Source organism: Strongylocentrotus purpuratus, unplaced genomic scaffold, assembly GCF_000002235.5.
Source record: "Strongylocentrotus purpuratus isolate Spur 01 unplaced genomic scaffold, Spur_5.0 spur5_scaffold_13, whole genome shotgun sequence".
Classification (NCBI taxonomy): domain Eukaryota; kingdom Metazoa; phylum Echinodermata; class Echinoidea; order Camarodonta; family Strongylocentrotidae; genus Strongylocentrotus; species Strongylocentrotus purpuratus.
Genome location: NW_022145598.1, coordinates 9198396 through 9217099, shown reverse-complemented (window position 1 = coordinate 9217099; position 18704 = coordinate 9198396). Strand labels below are relative to the sequence as shown.

The 18704-nt window shown below is 39.2% G+C and overlaps 1 protein-coding gene across 2 annotated transcripts in view; it reads right to left on the bottom strand.

The window, feature by feature from the left end:
- Positions 1-18704, bottom strand: part of LOC575583 (coiled-coil and C2 domain-containing protein 2A) — a 38833-nt gene that overhangs the window by 17200 nt on the left and 2929 nt on the right. The window contains exons 3-22 of one of the 2 annotated variants that reach the window (XM_030982863.1): positions 18134-18308; positions 17395-17469; positions 16384-16558; positions 15575-15687; positions 14625-14747; positions 13639-13734; positions 12362-12698; positions 11142-11281; positions 10217-10345; positions 8950-9162; positions 8147-8265; positions 7151-7206; positions 6896-6980; positions 5972-6128; positions 4425-4611; positions 3721-3880; positions 3335-3419; positions 2481-2634; positions 1067-1217; positions 45-183 (exon numbers count right to left, since the gene is read on the bottom strand). In XM_030982863.1, coding sequence (XP_030838723.1) covers positions 45-183; positions 1067-1217; positions 2481-2634; positions 3335-3419; positions 3721-3880; positions 4425-4611; positions 5972-6128; positions 6896-6980; positions 7151-7206; positions 8147-8265; positions 8950-9162; positions 10217-10345; positions 11142-11281; positions 12362-12698; positions 13639-13734; positions 14625-14747; positions 15575-15687; positions 16384-16558; positions 17395-17469; positions 18134-18308 — 2869 coding nt within the window. Of the gene's footprint in view, positions 1-44; positions 184-1066; positions 1218-2480; positions 2635-3334; positions 3420-3720; positions 3881-4424; positions 4612-5971; positions 6129-6895; positions 7037-7150; positions 7207-8146; positions 8266-8949; positions 9163-10216; positions 10346-11141; positions 11282-12361; positions 12699-13638; positions 13735-14624; positions 14748-15574; positions 15688-16383; positions 16559-17394; positions 17470-18133; positions 18309-18704 lie in introns of both variants that reach the window. The other variant, XM_030982862.1, reaches the window with a different exon arrangement.

Below are 18704 nucleotides of genomic sequence, written 5' to 3'. Positions count from 1 at the left end.
GAGGTCATCCCCACGGTGCCAAAGGTGCCACATTCTCTTCTCACCTTGATCATCTGTAGCAGGAAGGAGTTGGCAGGATCGTTGGGGTCTAGTCTCGCTTCCATCAGCCACTTAGCCAGCTTCTTATCATCGATGATACCGGTCGCACCGATGGCCGCCAAGGCATCCACCCCCTTCATGGAGCTGGTAACGTGAAAAAGTTGGAGTGGAGGTGAGACTACAGTGTATATCAATATACTTATATACAAACGGGTATGGCAACATCTTTGTTCCCATGGAGGAGCTTTTAATAGAATGTATGACCAGGGGGGTGTTTCACAAAGATCCTAAGTCGGACTTATCTTTCAGTTGGGCTTAACTATGGCAGGCTGTTCATGCCACTGTTAGCTCTTACCATTTTGATACTGGCATTGGTCTCTGAATAAAGGGACATATGGTTCGTGGTCACAAATCTACAGAATGTACATTTGTTGATAGTTCATTATTGAAGGAAAAAATGTTATCTAAAGATCATAATGGTGAGAGCAGCCAGTGGCATTAATGGCCTGCCATAGTTAAGTCCAACTTAAAGTCAATCTTAGTCTTTCTTCCTGGTTACCTCACGTTTTTCCCTGCTTCTTTCTGTAGAGGTGTCATTTTATTGTCGATACATCACCAGACTGTACATAGATCACATGGGTCATGGTAATTTTGAGTCCTGCCAAGGCTCCAATTTCCTTTGGCAAGACATTAATCTACATTTGCCACTCTCCATCCAGGTGAAGTAAATAGGTACTTGGTATGAAAGAATTCCTTGAATGCTTTAGCGCCTTATCAAACTTGCTTTAGTGACCACCTGTCTTCAAAGACATTTGTTGTTTCCCTGAAAATGGTTTCTCATTGAAACATGTACTAAAGCAACCTTATTACAAAGTCTACTTTTTGTGTTTCCCTTGGGTGGTCACTATAGACAGGTTGACTGTAATATGATACTTTGCATTAAACGCAGTAGAGTATAATCATATCGTAGCTGCGTTATATAAATTGACCGATTATAATCATCATTAAATTGCTTCACACTACTCACCTCAGGGCATAGGTGTTTGACGGTATGGCTGGCGGTATGAGGGGCAAGCCATCGTCGGCTAAACCCCAAGCTACGCTGGCATACAAGCTACCTGATGTCAACAGGTTTAAACTCTGTGCACCATCTTCATCACCGATAGAGAATGTGATCCCTGCAGTCGGTATAAATTGGAAAGAATTATACATTTTTGTTTCAATAATAATACAATAACAAGTCATTTCTATAGCGCTCTTACAAACTAACTGTTGTTTCAAAGCCCTTTAAATAGAAATTATCAAAGAATATTGATGATCATGGTCAAAGAGGAGAGTTTTGAGACATGGACTTATGATAGAAGTTCAAGACTTTGTATAATATCCCCCACATTGATATGAATATGTTTGTAGTCTAAATCTTATTCAGTATTTCTGATTTTGTTGATATTGATCTTTTGTTTTCTTATGTCTATTATGTCATTTATGTATTGACTACTTTCTTTTACTATGTACATGTATATCATTTATATAGTTTGTTATTTCTTTTTATGGAATAAAGAAATAAATCAATTCAAGTCAAGTCATGTCAAGTCATTGCAGCAAATAGGCAGCAAAATAAACATAACGGTGATCAGTTGACTTTTAACGACTGGAAAACTAGAGACCTAGGGGACAGAAACAATCGTAAATCATGAATATATCTAAAGAAACTTTCTGAAGTTGTAAAATTTCAGAGTTGTGATTAATGAATGAAACTTTCATAAACTTTGTTAAAGTTTCACTTTATGAAGTTTCAGACCTTTTTGCTCAAACAACTTTCTTGTTTTTTAATAAAAGCTTAAGATCTGGATCTTTGCCAAGTTCTGATGTTCATAGCCAATGCATTCTACCTACATTTGACTTTCTAACCATCTGAAAGACGTGACTCAGTTTCGAATCGGGTTCTTCCAAGTCAGTTGTATATGAAGACACAGCAGGGAATGACTGCTAGACCAACTCATATCTCCCAAGATGTGAGTTGCCCTTCCAATCAATTTTTTTTAAAGGCATCGTTTAACAATGTTAAATCTGAGATGCATGGCCCTACATGTTATCAGTGTCTGTGATATGGTGTAATATAGAAGCCCTATCAAAAAAATTGTGCCTCAAAAAAGTAAAAATCTTTGAGTGACCGGTTTTACCATACCCGTTTTTCCCAATAGACTGTCGTGAAATGAAAACCGTTAGGAAAACGCAAAATTTGATTTCGATTTTCAATCATAAATATCTTGATAATCAGACAGGCGATCGGCTTGTCAATTAGTCATGGGATTTGACTGACTGACCTAAAGGTTTATCATTATCATTGCAGCATGAGCTAAATCCAGAATTTTGTTTCAGAATCGGAGACAAACTTACCCAATCCCTTTAAAGTATTTGCGATCATGTTGGTCACTCACCACTGCCCACTGCACTGTGGTCAAATTCCACTTTCTGGTCACTACTGAACTCAAACTGGTCAACATGAACTTTATCAGAGGTCATCTGTGTGCTGGGGGCGTTCAGATAGACGTTTGCAAGATGGTTGCTACTCAGAACTCCAGTCTCAAACAACTGTGAGGATCAAGGAAAGCAAAACAGAATAAATACATAGAGCATTATTTTATAGCAGTGCAGTGTTGTCTAATTTTCTAAAATAATCAGATTTCCCTCCTGAAATTGGCAAAAATTAAATCTTCCTTTCCTTTCCTTCATAGTTTGAAGGAAAAAATGTTTATTGAAGGAAGCAATGTGAAAGATAATTGCAAAATCTAACTGGAAAAAAACTGTTTGTACAAGAAAAATAATGATCTTATTTTTACTTCGCATTGCCAATTTAAAAACGTTAATGATTAGTTACAATCGAATCGCAAACCATGTGATCCACCCTCAAGTCTGGTGACGTATTCCACTAGACCAGGGGAGTGTTTCACAAAGACTAAGATCGACTTTAAGTTGCACTTAACTATGGCAGGTTATTCATGCCACTGGTTGCTCTCACCATTGGTCTTTCAATTATGATCTTTAGATAATATTTTTTCCTTCAATAATGAACTATCAAAAAATATAAATTCTGTAGATTTGTGACCATGATTTGTACGTCCCTTGACAAACCAATGCCAGGAATGGTTAGAGGAACTAGTGGCATGAACGGCCTGCCATAGTTAAGTCCATCTTAAAGTTGATCTTAATCTTTGTGAAACACTCCCCAGGACACCTCTTAAGCAGGAGTAACAGAATTTACACAATCAAAACATGTATCAGGAGGGCCTACCTGAATCACGATACTCTCAGGCCAGTGTACAATCTGAACATTGAAGATGTTACCAAAGTGCATGGTGAAATCCGAAGTCATAGATCTATAAGCAAAGGAAAGAAATGAAATATATCATTCATGTATCTTGTGTGATTGAGGAGACACAATGGCTCAGTGGTAGAGCAGTGCTCTCGTAACCGGTAGGTCCCAGGTTCGAAAACAAGTTGATGCGCTAGTGCCTTTTTAGAAGCCCGCCCCCCCCCCCCCTCTACATTTTCCCAATAATTTGTTAACGCAAAAAAATCTTGCCCTATAATAGACAAAGATGACTGTCTGTAGCCTTTAATTAGTCTTACTTAACATCATTTAATTAGTCTTACTAAACATCTTTTAATTAGTCTTACTTTGTAGCAGTTCTGGAGACTTCTTTCTCGTTGATGAGGACTTTGATGAAGCAGCGGTATCTCTGCATCTCGTTGCGTCTCTGCTGTTCTTGTCTACTGCAGTCTGGTGTGGGAGTGATGACAGCCGTGTTGCTCAGCTCAAGGTGAAGGATGGTTTCTCCTGATGACACACAAAGGAAGAAGTGCATTCCAGTTTAAAGGGGGTGTAGCATGACGAGACTACGTGTCTTTTCCATGGCCTTACTCGGGGCCAATCGGGTAAACCACCACCACCACCACCACCACCATCACCGCCGCCGCCGCCGTCGTCGTCATCATCATCATCATCATCACCACCACCACCACCACCACCACCATCATCACTATCATCATCACCATCATCATCGTCATCATTATCATCATCACCACCATCATCATCACCATCATCATCATCGTCATCATCGTCATCATTATCATTATTACCATCACCACCATCATGATCACCATCATCATCATCGTCATCATTATCATCATCATCACCACCACCACCACCACCACCATCATCACCATCATCACCATCGTCATCATTATTATCACCACCACCCCCACCACCACCACCACCATCATCACCTTAATCATCATCATCATCATCATCATCATCATCATCATCATCATCATCATCATCACCACCACCACCACCACCACCACCATCACAATCACATTACCTGGTTTACGTCTAATTAGTGCTATCTTCTCTCTGATACGCTCCCTCGCCTCTTCCTCATCAAACTTCGCTGACGGTTTGATCGGCTTTGGTTTCTCGACCTCTGACCCTTCACCTTCATCTTCCTCTCCCGTCTCTGTCAGATTCTCCTGAGAGCCGCTCTTCTTCTTTTTCTTCTTTCCCTTTTTCTACATTTAATAAAGAAATAGAGGGTGTATTTGAACAATTATTTTATTTTCACATTCCACTTCAGTTATGCCAACTCCATTGTACATTAAAGGCATCATTTAACAAAGTTAAACCTGAGATGCATGGCCCAACGTGTTATCAGTGTCTGTGACATGGTGTAATATTAAAGCCCTCAAAAAGTTGTGCTTCAAAATGATCATGAAGTGCCTCAAAAAAGTAAAAATCTTTGAGTGACCGGTTTTACCATTTCCCCCAACAGACTAGTGTTATAAAACGAAAATGAAAATAAAATTTTGATTTCCAATCATAAATATCTTGATAATCAGACAGGCGATCAGGTTGTAAAAGTCATGGGATTCCTGATTGACCTAAAGGTTTATCATTGTGATTACAGCATCTGTGACAAAGATACCCAATCCATTAAAAGGGAGATGGTCATCAATTTCCGTGTGCAGAAGGTCATATGGAGGTAATATACTGAAACCAGACCTGGTGGAAATACCACTAATGGGTGTACAAGTCTTATCAGTGTCTTGGGGTTCCTGATTGACCTAAAAGTTTATCATTGTGATTGCAGCATGAGCTAAATCCAGGATTGTTTTTAGAATCTGAGACAAAGATACCCAATCCCTTTAAAGCTCATCTGTACTAGTTTGACCAGAAGGGATTAGACTACACAGCAAGGTCAATGACAGGTGGCTATCTCATCAACTCAGCTCTCAATTAACAAAAGAAAAAGAGGATCATGGGGGCCAATGGTCACTGATTAGGCATTGTTTTCTATATAGAGGGCGCAAGTAGCTATAAGTAGTGCAGTGAGGCTTTAAAACATCCCATTTCAGAAATGCCAACTCAACTGTACATTAAGGATTCCAAGAGTGTCAAAGACCACATCCTCAAGCATACCTTTGATTTGTTGCCGTCCTTCCACTCCTGGAGATTTCCAATCATAAATATCTTGATAATCAGACAGGCGATAGGCTTGTACAAGTCATGGGATTCCTGATTGACCTAAAGGTGTATCACTGTGATTGCAGCATGAGCTCAATCCAGGATTTTTTGTTGAATCTGAGGCAAAGATACCCAATCCCTTTAAAGGATGTCTGTACTAGTTTGGCTAGGATGGATTAGACCACCCAGGAAGATCACTGCCAGGTGGCTATCTCATCAACTCAGCTCTCAATTAACAAAAGAAAAAGAGGATCATGGGGGACCAATGGTCACCGATTAGGCATTGTTTTCTATATAGAGGGAGCAAGGAGCTATAAGTAGTGCAGTGGGACTTTAAAACATTTCACTTCAATAGTGCCAACTCGACTGTACATTAAAGATTCTCAAAGACCACATCCTCAAGCATACCTTTGCTTTGTTGCCGTCCTTCCACTCCTGGAGAGCAGCTCGGTACCTGTCCATCTGCATCTGGTAATCATCATCATGATTCTGCCTCATCTCCTCGATCTCGTCCTCGATCTCACGCTTCCAAACAGCCTCGTCTTCATGTGCGTTTGCTTCTTCTCTGAAAAAAAAAATCAAAAATCAATCATGTTTGATGAAGTACATCAGAGATATTCAAATCAATTTAATTAATTCATTTTCCATGGCAAAACCCCTCAAAATCATTTTGCTATTTCATTTTGCTATATCTTTTCATATTCCCCATCATGGTTTCTCTTCTCTCTTCTATCTTAACTTAAAATAAATATGTGTTAAATTATGAGTTATAAAGATTTGAAGGTGTATGGAGTTCTAAGGATGCAAACACTTGTACAGAAATAATTGATAAACCTAATATTCATCATCGCATTATAATGCCATTATTTCCCATTTTCGGCTAGTTCCTGAAACTGATACAAACTAAGAATATATTTTTTTCAAAGATTATTCCTAAAATGATCCATATGTCAATGCACCTGCTGATATCAAGAAGGGCATTAACTCATTTTGGCAAAACATTAATCTACATTTGCCACTCTCCACCCAGGTGTTAAGTGGGTGCACGGTAGGATGCGAAAATTAATGTGGTTAGATGATCAAGTGTGCGCTTAAATGACGCCTGGCTGGAATGCTCCCCAGGGAGTGGAGAATGTGCACACAGTGTGTGCGGGCAAGCCTGAATCCGATAACTGGGGTAATAATATATCTGTAAAGTGCTAAGAGACATCATTGATGTATTAAGCGCTATATAAAAGCAGAATATTATTATTATTTTATGTATAGTCAAGGCCCTTTTGGCTGTCATCGCATACAAATATGGACATTAGTTGAACTGAACAATATGCTTACTTTCTGATGCTAAGTTTAACTGCAGTATTGATACAGTTATCCTTCTCTCTGAGCTTCTTGATATCTCTCCATGTTTTTAGCATTCCTTTCGTCAGCTGTCGGTCGTGCTGTAGCTCATAATCCCTCAACCTTCTTGTTTGTCTAGGGAGAGAGGTCAACGCAATAATGATGAATGTAATAATAATAATAATAACAATAACGTAAGAATTATGACAATGATAACGATAATGGTAATAATGATGATGATGATGATTCCTTTCGTCAGCTGTCGGTCGTGCTGTAGCTCGTAATCCCTCAACCTTCTTGTTTGTCTACAGAGAGAGGTCAACGCAATAATGATGAATGTAATAATAATAATAATATCAATAACGTAAGAATTATGACGATTATGATAATGATGATGATGGTGATGATTCCTTTCGTCAGCTGTCGGTCGTGCTGTAGCTCATAATCCCTCAACCTTCTTGTTTGTCTACAGAGAGAGGTCACCGCAACAATGATAAACGTAATAATATGACAACAACAACATCAACAGAACAATAATGATGATGATGATGATTCCTATCGTCAGCTGCCGGACATGCTGCAGCTAATAATCCCTCAACCTTCTTGTTTGTCTATGGAGAAAGGTCACGACAATAATGATAAATGTAATAATAACAAAAAACATGAGAAAGAAGTGCAATTGGTGTTCCCAAAGAAACACAAGCCTGACAGACCAATAAACAAAGAAATGCGTTAGGAAGGATGAAAAATGTCGGGCTCATGGGCTGTCAGTTTCACTGGCCTGTCAGTCTACTGCACTCTAACATACCACACATTTACCTGAAACTATAACCATTTTAAAGGGCTGTAGTAAGGCCAAATAACAAAAACGTGTTTCTGATCCAAACTTTTTTTTTAAAGGAGGAGGCAGGGCATTACTACTATTTAGCATTTTTTTCCAAGATGGCTGCCATGCTAATTATAGCTGGCCAAGCCTACATGTATTTATTCACAAACATTTGTATCACTTTACACGCTATTTACACGAAAGGTATATCACAGGCTTTATTTAGTGGTTTTGAGGGGCCTTTTTTTTGGGGGGGGGGGGCTTTTTTTGTGCTTTTTTCACATTTTTTTCCTGAATAGTAAATAGTATAAAAAAAAAAGGAAGCAGCAGCCAAAAAAGAGGTGGGCGGGGACGGGAACACTTCATTTTTGTTATTTGGCCTTATTGGAATCAAGTGGATTATAAGGTCATGAGCCTACCTGATTTCCACCTTATAATCTTTGACCTTTTGCATTGTGTCCATCTGAATGGTCTCTTGCATGTTCACTGAGCTCAGTTGTTCTTGGAGGCTGCTCACTGCTGACTTCAGTGCCTGAAGCTATCATACAAACAAGACATGATCCATTGTTAAAGGCATCGTTTAACAATGTTAAATCTGAGATGCATGGCCCTACATGTTATTAGTGTCTGTGATATGGTATAATATTGAAGCCCTACAAAAATTGCGCTTCAAAATGATCATGAAGTGCCTCAAAAAGTAAAAAATCTTTGAGTGACCAGTTTTACCATACTCATTTTCCTCAATAGACTGTAGTGTTTAAATATAAAAACTAATTCATTGTTAAAAGGGAGATGGTCATCAATTTCCATGTGCAGATCGAAGATCATAATTTCCTGAAACCAGACTTGGTGGAAATACCACTAATGGGTGTACAAATCTCGCACACAGCTAACCCATAGTTCCATCAAGAAATTACCCCTAGTCTCTCAGAGGGTCTCTCTCTCTCTCTCTCTTCCACCTTAAATATCCCTAGTTCCATTATAAATGTCACTCTAACATGGATCTTAATTCATATCTTATCAGTGAGATACTGAGCCATATCTTTCTGTTTCCGCCTGAGGTACTGATCGTACTGCTGTCATCCTTTCTCTCTCTCTCTCTCTCTCTCTCTCACACACTCTCTCTCTCCCTCCCTCCATCCCTCCCTCTCTCTCCCTCCCTTTCTCTCTGTCTCATCCACCTTAATTTTAAATGTCATTCTAACAGGGATCTCCATAATACCTTATCAGTGAGATACTGAGCCATATCTTTCTGTTTCCGCCTGAGGTACTGATCGTACTGCTGCCGAAGCTTGGACTCCAGGACATGCTCCTTACTGAAGTACGGATGGTGGGTGAAGACCAGGGTGTTTATATCGATGTCGATCTGATACTGACCGTCACTGACACCGGAATGGAAGTCCAATCCCTGGCTGGTGATGTCCGAAATCATGGCCTTGGGGATTGAAAATATAAAACAATTTTTAGACGAGGAGTATTTACAGTATAAAAAAGTAGTGTCAATGTACCTTGTTACGCTTATAATTGAATCAGTATATTTCAAAGGGATCACCATAAATAAGACGCACTTTTTTTCCACCGGCAAAATTTGAAAGTCGGGGGTGCGTCTTGAGAACTCAAAATATCCTGTACCTGTCTATTTTGAGTCCTCAAAATGCTGCTTTTTAGTGGTTTTCAACCATCTCTGTGTCTCAAAATAAAGAACATAATGCAAAAAAAGTATAGGGTCTACTATTTGAAGTTAACTTACGTTCCTAATTTGAAGGGAAAAGTTTGTTGTTTTTTTTTGGGGGGGGGGTCTTAAAAATAGGGGTGCGTCTTATACACAGAGATTTACGGCAGTTGTTTTAGTCACTAAGCCTGAAAAGAGATCTAAACATGTTGACAAATCTTACACTGTACATTCTGGACAATATTATGGCCCTCACATCAGATAGGTTCCAGTGCATTGAATCAAAGAATATCTTGAAACCTAGCATCTCTAATCTCCTACTAGTGATACATGTATTGGATATTGTATCATTTGGTTTGAAGCTCAGAAAATTAAAAAAACCCATGACAGACAACAACTTCAACAAATATATAGGAGAAGTTTGCTCAGAGCCAATCGAATACAGTGTTTTCAGTAGTTCATACCAATTATTAATGGTTTTTTTTTAAATATAAGCTCTATAAAAAAAGGCCAGGAACTTGGATAATCTGATGCATGGAGATTTCAACTATCGGTTCCAATTGAATACATTGTTTTCAGTAGTTCATACCAATTATTAACCATTTTTTAAATATCATAAGCTCTATAAAACAAGGCCAGGAACTTTGATAATCTGATGTATAGAGATTTCAACTATCGATTGCAAAGTTAAATATTACCCAAGTAAAAACAAAAATGGTACGGAACAGCGCTTCTGTTTAGTGCAGTCTACAGCCCTGGACATGGTTTCTATCCACAAACTACATATAGAATCGCCTTCCCACAAACTAGAACTCACCTTTCTAAAGACAGTCTGTAGTTCTGCATCTCTCTCCTCGTTTGGTATAACCCTTGGTCTGGTAGGGGTGTCCTTCACGGGGTCTGGTAGGGCCACGATACGCCCATCCTCACCAAACCAACCTTTACCCTGTGGATGCATGGCCACATAGAAAATACTTTCATTGACCCTATACTTATACAGGGAAATCTGTCTATAAAGACCATCCAAGTGAGACAAGAAAAGTGGTCTGTGTAGACAGGTCCCATTAGTACTGTGGATCACAAAGTCCCACTGCAGCACTAATGTCCTTTGGCAAAACATTGATCTACATTTGCCACTCTCCACCCAGGTGTTAAATGGGTACCCGATAGGATGCAAAAGTTAATGTGGTTGAATGAGCAAGTGTGTGCTTGTAAAATGACGCTTGGCTGGAGTGTTCCCCAGGGAGTGGAGAATGAGTATACATTGTGTGCAGGTAATGCTATGGTCCCATTACCCAAAAGTAGCCTGCTCGGCGGCCGAGCGGCAAGTTTTCAACCAATTCTGCCCGGCGGCTGCCCGGCCACCGAGCGGCGACCGCCCAGGCACCGCTCGTTTTTAGGGCATCGCTCGGTCGCCGCTGAAGTTTTAGCGCGGAGTTAAAATTTGGGCGGCGCCTGCTCACTTTTCACTCGCCGCCCAAAATACGCTCGGTGCCAGGGCGGTCGCCGCCCGGGCACCGACATAATCGCTGGGCGATGCCCAATTCCAGCAGCGACCGAGCAGGCTACTGATCGGTCGGTCGCTGCTCTGATTTGTGACCATAACTTAAGCCTGAATCCGATGACCGGGGTAATAATATATCTGTAAAGCGCTTAGACACATCGTTGTATCGATGTATCTGGCGCTATATAAAAGTGGAATATTATTATTATTATGAACAAAAACAGAATAATATCATTACCTTGTCAGATCTCTGCAGGAGACGATGCTCCATGATGTTCTGGTTCCTTTGAGAGACATCAGGCCTTACACCCACATAGAAACCTTCATCCTCTAAGTACCTTGGCTGAGTGTTCTCTGGGACCTTCTGATCAGATGGCACTGTACAAGACCAAACAAGAATGTAGTTCCGGGGGTGTTTCACAAAGACTAAGATTGACTTTAAGTTGGACTTAAATATGGCAGGCCATTCATGCAACTGGTTGCTCTCACCATTGGTATCTCAATTATGATCTTTAGATATTATTTTTCCCTTCAATCATGAACTATCAAATCAGGTAAACCCTGTAGATTTGTGACCACGATTTGTACGTCCCTTGAGAAACCAATGCCAGGAATGGTTAGAGGAACTAGTGGCATGAAAGGCCTGCCATAGTTAAGTTCAACTTAAAGTTGATCTTAGTCTTTGTTAAACACTCTCCAGGAGGGAATACTGTATGTACATGTACATGTAGGTGCTTCAAAACAAGCTCATGCGACAACTGCTCTGAGCTATATTTCATCAAAGATATTGGGGTTACGCTTGCCATTGGCTTTTAGGATAGGTTTAAGTTAGGGTCAGGTATAGTGTTTGGTCCAACATTAAGTTAAAAATACAGTTTAGAATATTGGCCAGAGTAATCATCATTTAGGTAACTTTGCCTGAAAGGAAAGTCTTGAAACAAAGTAGTTTGAAAATCAGGTAAAAGACCCAGTTCCTGTTTACTCCACAACTTGAGGAGGCGCGATAGCTCAGTTGGTAGAGCAGTGGTCTCGTAATCCAGTGACCCGGTTTCGAAACCAAGTCGATGAGCTAGTGCCCTTTGGTAATCAAGGCATTAATCCTCATTACCAGGTCCCTTGGAGATGACCTAAAGCCGTCGCCTGTCTGGTTGCTTACTAACAAGCATTTATGCTGTCTTAGCAGTCAGGTAAAATAACCACCACTAAACATCATAAAAAGGGACAATAAACACAAGATTTGCCAGCTTTTTACACCATACATGTACATTGGGTGTTCTCTGGAACACTATGTAGACTATGACTAATATTATATTAAAATGAGATTGGAAAAAAGAAAAAAAAAAAAGAAATTTACCAAGACATTAAAAGAAAGAGAAGCGATGAAATTGGCAACAATAGTCAAATTTGACTAATAGCCATTATAATACCAAACGAGGAAGAAGAATTGTAGGTCCCTACCTGTTTTGATGCTCGGAACAAAGAAGTAACCTTCCTCCTTCTTCTCCCTCACCCCCAGAGGTACATACTCGGCAGGAACCAGCTGCGTCGGTTGCAACTTCCACATATCTCCATCAACGAATACCTCTGACAGCAAGGGTGTGCTCTCCTTCCCCTCCCCCTCCCCCTCCTCCTCTATGACCTCGCCCCTCGGTTTCTTTGAAACCCCCTTCGAAGTGCTGGGTCCTGGCTGGTCATCGGATGAGGGTTCTGTTTTGATCTCGGCCGTTTCTGGTTCCGGATCGAAGTTGCGGGTGAAGAAGTTGAAGGCTTCTTCTTCAGTTGGGAGAGCCGATTGCTGAAAAGTCAAGTTCATTTTATTGAATTTTGTTTTCATTGATTCTATTCATTCATTTCACAAATGTAAACAAAGTTGACAGTGCAGGAAATACAATTATGAAACAATATTTTCCTAAAAGGAAAATAAATACAAAGCGTCTTAGCAAAAGGATGAAATTATATGACAAGAGCGGTACATCAGAGTCCAAATGAAATACAATTAATTAAATACATAATAATCAAAGTATCCATCTAGTTCAAAATAAATTAGGCAAAGATTTTTTGTAATTTTATCACTTGAACTCAAGAATGCTGCTCCATCACAGTACATGCTCTATCCAATTAAGTCCTTTGACGATTTTTGTATTCTTTTATTCCAAGTCTTACAATTCAAGTGCTAATATTGCTGAAACTTATGAGGGCTCTTTCATCTTTACACGAACCCTTGACTACCATAATGTCAAGAGAGAGTAAGTGCATTTGTAAGGTAAAATGCCCAAGTTCTGTCTTTACTAAAACCCTCGACTTCTTCAAGCGATTGAAGCGATCAAAGCGATTGCCAGTAGGCCTGACTTCATCGGCTCGAGATTACCAAATAGCCCGCTTTTTCTGATTTTGGAAATAATCCTGAAGTTACAAATCGCGTCTTCATTAGCTCGAGACTCGACCTCGAAACTTGAAACTCAAGCTCGAGATATTTTGCTCAGCGTTTGCTCATAGTGCGAGTCTTCGGACTGGTGAAGACGCACCGGACAAATAGCGGGATGTTTTGCAAACTAGCCCAAGATATCTTGGGATGATTATCTCAACCAAATATCCCACTAATTGCAACTTCAGGCTGATGAAGACGCATATTAACTGGATGATTTATGATCGGGATAGTTAAAATAGCGGGATATTTGGCAATCTCGAGCTGATGAATACAGGCCTAGTCAGAATTCTTGTCACCTCAACTGTACCTTGGCTTTGACCTGCTTGAATGCTTCTCTCCATTTCTCCTTGGCGATTATGGATTCATTCAGCATCTTATCTTCCTCGATCTCCTCTTTGGTAAGCTGTAGGAAAGAAGTATTAATAATATGTCATTAAAACCTGCTTTAAAGGCATTGTTTGACAATGTTTCCAGTTTTACAAATCTGAGATGCATGGCCCTAAAAATGAGCATGAAGTGCCTTAAAAACATTTTAAATCTTTGAGTGACCGGTTTTACCATACTGTACTCATTTTCCCCAATAGACTGTAGTGTTATAAAAACCATTAGGAAAACAAAAATGAAATTTCGATTTTCCAATCATAAATATCTTGATAATCAGACAGGCGATAAGGCTTGTAAAAGTCACTGGATTCCTGACTGACCTAAAGTTTTATAATTATGATTGCAGCATGAGTTAAATCTAGAATTTTGTTTCAGAATCTGAGGCAATGTTACTGGGTTACTTGAACTACCACCTGCACAAAAAGACCCCAACATACAAGAATAGTTCTGTGTACACGTTACCGGTATGTTAGATTTATGTTTCCAACTGTCCTAGGATTTTCAAATGGAAACTGAGATCTCCTCAAGGCTCTATCGGTTTTCTCTTAATTTGCAAAAGAAATCTTCTCTTGTTTTCTTTTTCAGCATCATGAGCTCTTTGGACCTTTCTAGAGCTAAATTGCACTCTGCTTAAGTGTATTGTTTTCACTAGAGTTAAAGGCCGTCTGCACTAGTTTGGTATGGAGGGATTAGACCTCCCTGCAAGGTCACTGGTAGGTGGTTATCTCATCAAATCAGCTCTCAATTAACATAAGAAAAAGGGGACCATGGGGGACCAACAAGCACCGATTAGGCATTGTTTGCTATATAGAGGGCGCAAGTTGCTATAAGTATGGCAGTGGGGCTTAAATGACCTTATTTTTTTCCCAGAATTTATTGACCTTTGACCTGGGAAGATTTTGACCTTACCAGTGAGGGTTCGTCGAATCTTGTAGCCTTGTCCCTGGCTCTGAGGCCTCTGAGCCTCCTGGCTGGAAGGTCTTTGTTAGGGTCATTAGCAACTTCAACCTTCATTGATTCTTCAGCTTTCTCCTGCAACATAAAATAGAAACCATAATCACCATCAGACACCATCTTTGTTTTAACTTATAAATGTATTCATGAATTGGCACCAATTTATCTGCAAGAATTAATCCAGGAATACAAACCCTCATGCAATCTACGGTCATCTTCACAATCAAACCTCTTGTCTACTTCGGTGTCAACTCTTTCTTTTATGGTTATCGCTCTTTTAGCAAAGCTTCTGCTGAAATTTGGAACAAACTACCTCAAAATGTCAAAAACTGTCAAGACTGTTAACCAACAATAATTTTTCTCTTAATACATTATCAAAATGTCCTGCTCCGACTCTCAAACTGTATATCTGATCTTACACCCTTTGAATTTCTATTTATTTCATATCCAAGTATGCAAACCGAACTCAATATTATTATTGTTTTCATTATTTATGATTTATTTACTATGTACTGTTTATATCTGGATTCATTTAAAAGTGTTAAAGCATATAATTATATTTTTATGTCTATGAAATTATTTTTACCTTGTAAATTCACTTGCATCAGCCTCCAGCTGTATTGTTGAATATTCAAATAAAACCTTATCAAATTCAAATTCAAATTATTATTATTATTATAACCATCACCTTTGCAAGGTTAGGGGAAGTAAGTGACGGGGAGAGGGGGATGGGGGCTGAAAAGGCAAAACAGCAATCAACACACACACACACTATCCTTTGGCATGAAGCAGGATGGGGGGTAGAGGGCTAAACACATATAATACCTCCAATGGTGATGGGTGGGGAGGAGAAAGATGGAAAGACGGTCTGAATGGGATAACAACAGTCCGGTAATCAGCCATACCTTTGCTTCTGCCATCTTCTTCCTAATCCTGTCTCTGATGGTGGCATTCATCGTGGAGGGCGCTTTACCAGTTTCCACACTGGTCTTGGATCCTAGTACAGCTGCTGCCATATCTGCAAATTAAGATAATGATGATTTTGATAAAATAATGACAGATTGGGGTCTGTACATCATCTAAAATGGTTAACAACGATAACTCCTAACTTCTCTATCATTATTATTTCTTATTCCTTTCATTACATCATAAATTTCTTCTCTTTTCTAATCCATTTTAAATATAATATTCAAGATGTAAAACATCTAAACTGTTGTAACGTTCAGTTTGTCCCCGCAATAATTCAAATTGTGTATCAATCTTGATGTTTCCTACATTTTTATAGATATTACCATTTAATCAATATGTACAAGTGAATATTTCTGTTCCTCCTTTCTTTATGAGTGCCATATTAAAGCTGACATTGAACTACAAAACTAAGAAATCATCAAATTTCATCAAAATCTGCCTTCATTCACTTCTATCAGGTCCCATGTATCTTAAAGGGGGTGTAGCACGACGAGACTATGTGTCTTTTGTGTCTATGTGGCCTGACTCAGGGCCAATCGGGTATAATATGACTACAGACGCCGCGACCGCAATATTTATGTAAGCGTGAGGAGAACTTCAGTCTGTTTCGTGAACGCAAGTCCGTGCTGACCGTTAATCAATTCCATTCGTTTGCGTGCAGTTTTCCAAAAGAAGTCGTAAATGGCGTTAACCAGTATTTGCCATGCTACACCGTCTTTAAATTAATGGGAGAGTGAAAGTATACCTGCTTTGTTTCTTTTTCTTTTCTCCTTTTTCTTTGGCTTTGTATCTTCATCTGGTTCTTCATCCTCCTCCTCTCCCGTCTCTTGGATGGTGGGAATCTCTGCAGGGGTTCTTCTCTTGGGTTTGGGCTTTTTCTTCTCCTGCTCCTCGTCAGCGGGCTCCAGGGATTGAAACAGCTGATGGTATAATGGAAATAGTAGAGTTAAGCAGAAGTGACCTATTGGTATCTTGCTTGTTTGATTGTTTGATTGATTTTATTTCTGCGTTCAAACAGATACAAATACATATTCAAAATATGCAAATTTGAATAACAACAAATACAATGAATTAAATGTTTACATAAGTAATTAAATAGAAAAAATCATGTACAATTATATTATACGATAAACATGTACAAAGCATACAAATAGGATAAGAAATATATAGTGAATATTTTTCAATAAATTAGAGAGGTAAAATAGAATGCAGGAGACCACAATCGTGAGCGGTTAGGCTGGAGATGGATGGCGGCCTCATAAAAAAAAGAATTGGTGACATACCTCTCTTTGGAAAACTGAGTGATCAAGAGGGTGCAGTGCAAGTGCAGGTGCAGTAAGCAGTATCTCATATTATTGTGTTAATGTTCTTTGAAAATTTGTATTGTAATTCATGATCATTACAGTTTTTAACCGCCAGACACGAAGATCTAAATAAAATCCATTAATCTATCTATTTATCATCTATCTATGCTAATACGTGTAGTGATAGTAACAGTAATAGTTAAAGCTTTAGCTATCATCATCATCTCTGCAGCCATGATTCTTCTCTTTGGTTTGGGCTGTTTTTCTTCTCCAGCTCCTCGTCAGCGGGCTCTAGGGATTGAAACAGCTGATGGCACAATGGAAACCTTAGGTTAAGTTTTCGATATTGACACCGCCGTCACGCTTTTGCTATGCAGGCGAGACAAAAATTAATTAAGTGTTCGTACTTCACCATCAAACAAGGCTTTGCGCAATACCACATTCTTACATACCTCTTTCTTCTTTGATTCTCTGTCTAGTGTGAGCTTTTCCATGAGGGACTCTGCCTGCTGTATCTCTTCAATGGGCTGATCAGGGAAAAGAAGAAAGAAATTCAGTCAAACATGTGACCACACTTTTCATTTCCCTTGAATATGGTTTCTCATTGAAACCTGTACTAAAGGAACCTGTACATAAAGACCACCTGCCCATAAAGACCACTTCATATAAATACGTGCAAGTCCTTTGTTGGGTGCAGTTGCCAATCATTTTACACATACAAAACTACTGCAAATTTTTGGCAGCGGTTTAGCTTGCCTTATCAGAACAAACTTTTATATGGTCCCATTTATCTTGGAATTTACAAGACAGTTCTCATTAATCACACAATTTGTACACGTCTTATACATCCTGGAACTTATCTGTTCACAAGGGCAAATCTGACAAGAAATTTTGAGAGGGTACACAGCTCAATAGCACCACCAATCACTTGGATGACAAACCTTTCAAATACTGTGTGCACAGCAAATGCCCCCCTCCCTCATTAAATTTTGACCAATTCCATGATTATACCCCTCACAAGGAAATAATTTTACTATGCTTGATAGGCATGTATTCATTAATCAACAAATCTTCTTCATACAATGACAAAGACAGGAGCTGGTCACATTTAAAGGGCAGAGGAATGCTAAAGCTACCGATACCTCATTATTCTGTTTAAAAATAATAGTCATACTTTATATCTATACTTACATCAGCTGCCATTTCTTCGACATCATCCACACCACCATCAGCAGCAGAGATATCCTCATCATGTCTGCTGCCCCTCCCTGGTGTGGCGGAGCTGGTATCAGCTAGCAGGGTGGAGTCGGCCATGGTGTTCTCCCTCATGTCACGCCGACGTTTTTCAATCTTCTCTCGAAATGTCCTATGGAAAAAGAAAGCAGTCAATGGGGGTGTTTCACAAAGATCCTAAGTCAAACTTATCTCTAAGTTGGACTTAACAATTATGGACAGCCGTTTATAGCATCTTTGAAAATACTATGTAAAAGCTATTTTAAAAGGCATAAAATGTTGATTCAAACCATTGGTAGTTTCTATTATCAAGGAGATTTCATGTTCTTGATGTGGTTTAATAAAAAGTCTAAAATAATTGATTTTCTGCTTTTGAACACATTTTATTTCAAGGCTACAAATGACTCTCCATAATTTTTAAGTTCCACTTAGGATCTTTGGGAAACACCCCCAATGTTTCTTGAAATAAAATTGTAATTCTATAATCTACTACTTCCTGACTTAGCTTTGAAAGCAGTTTGATCGTTAA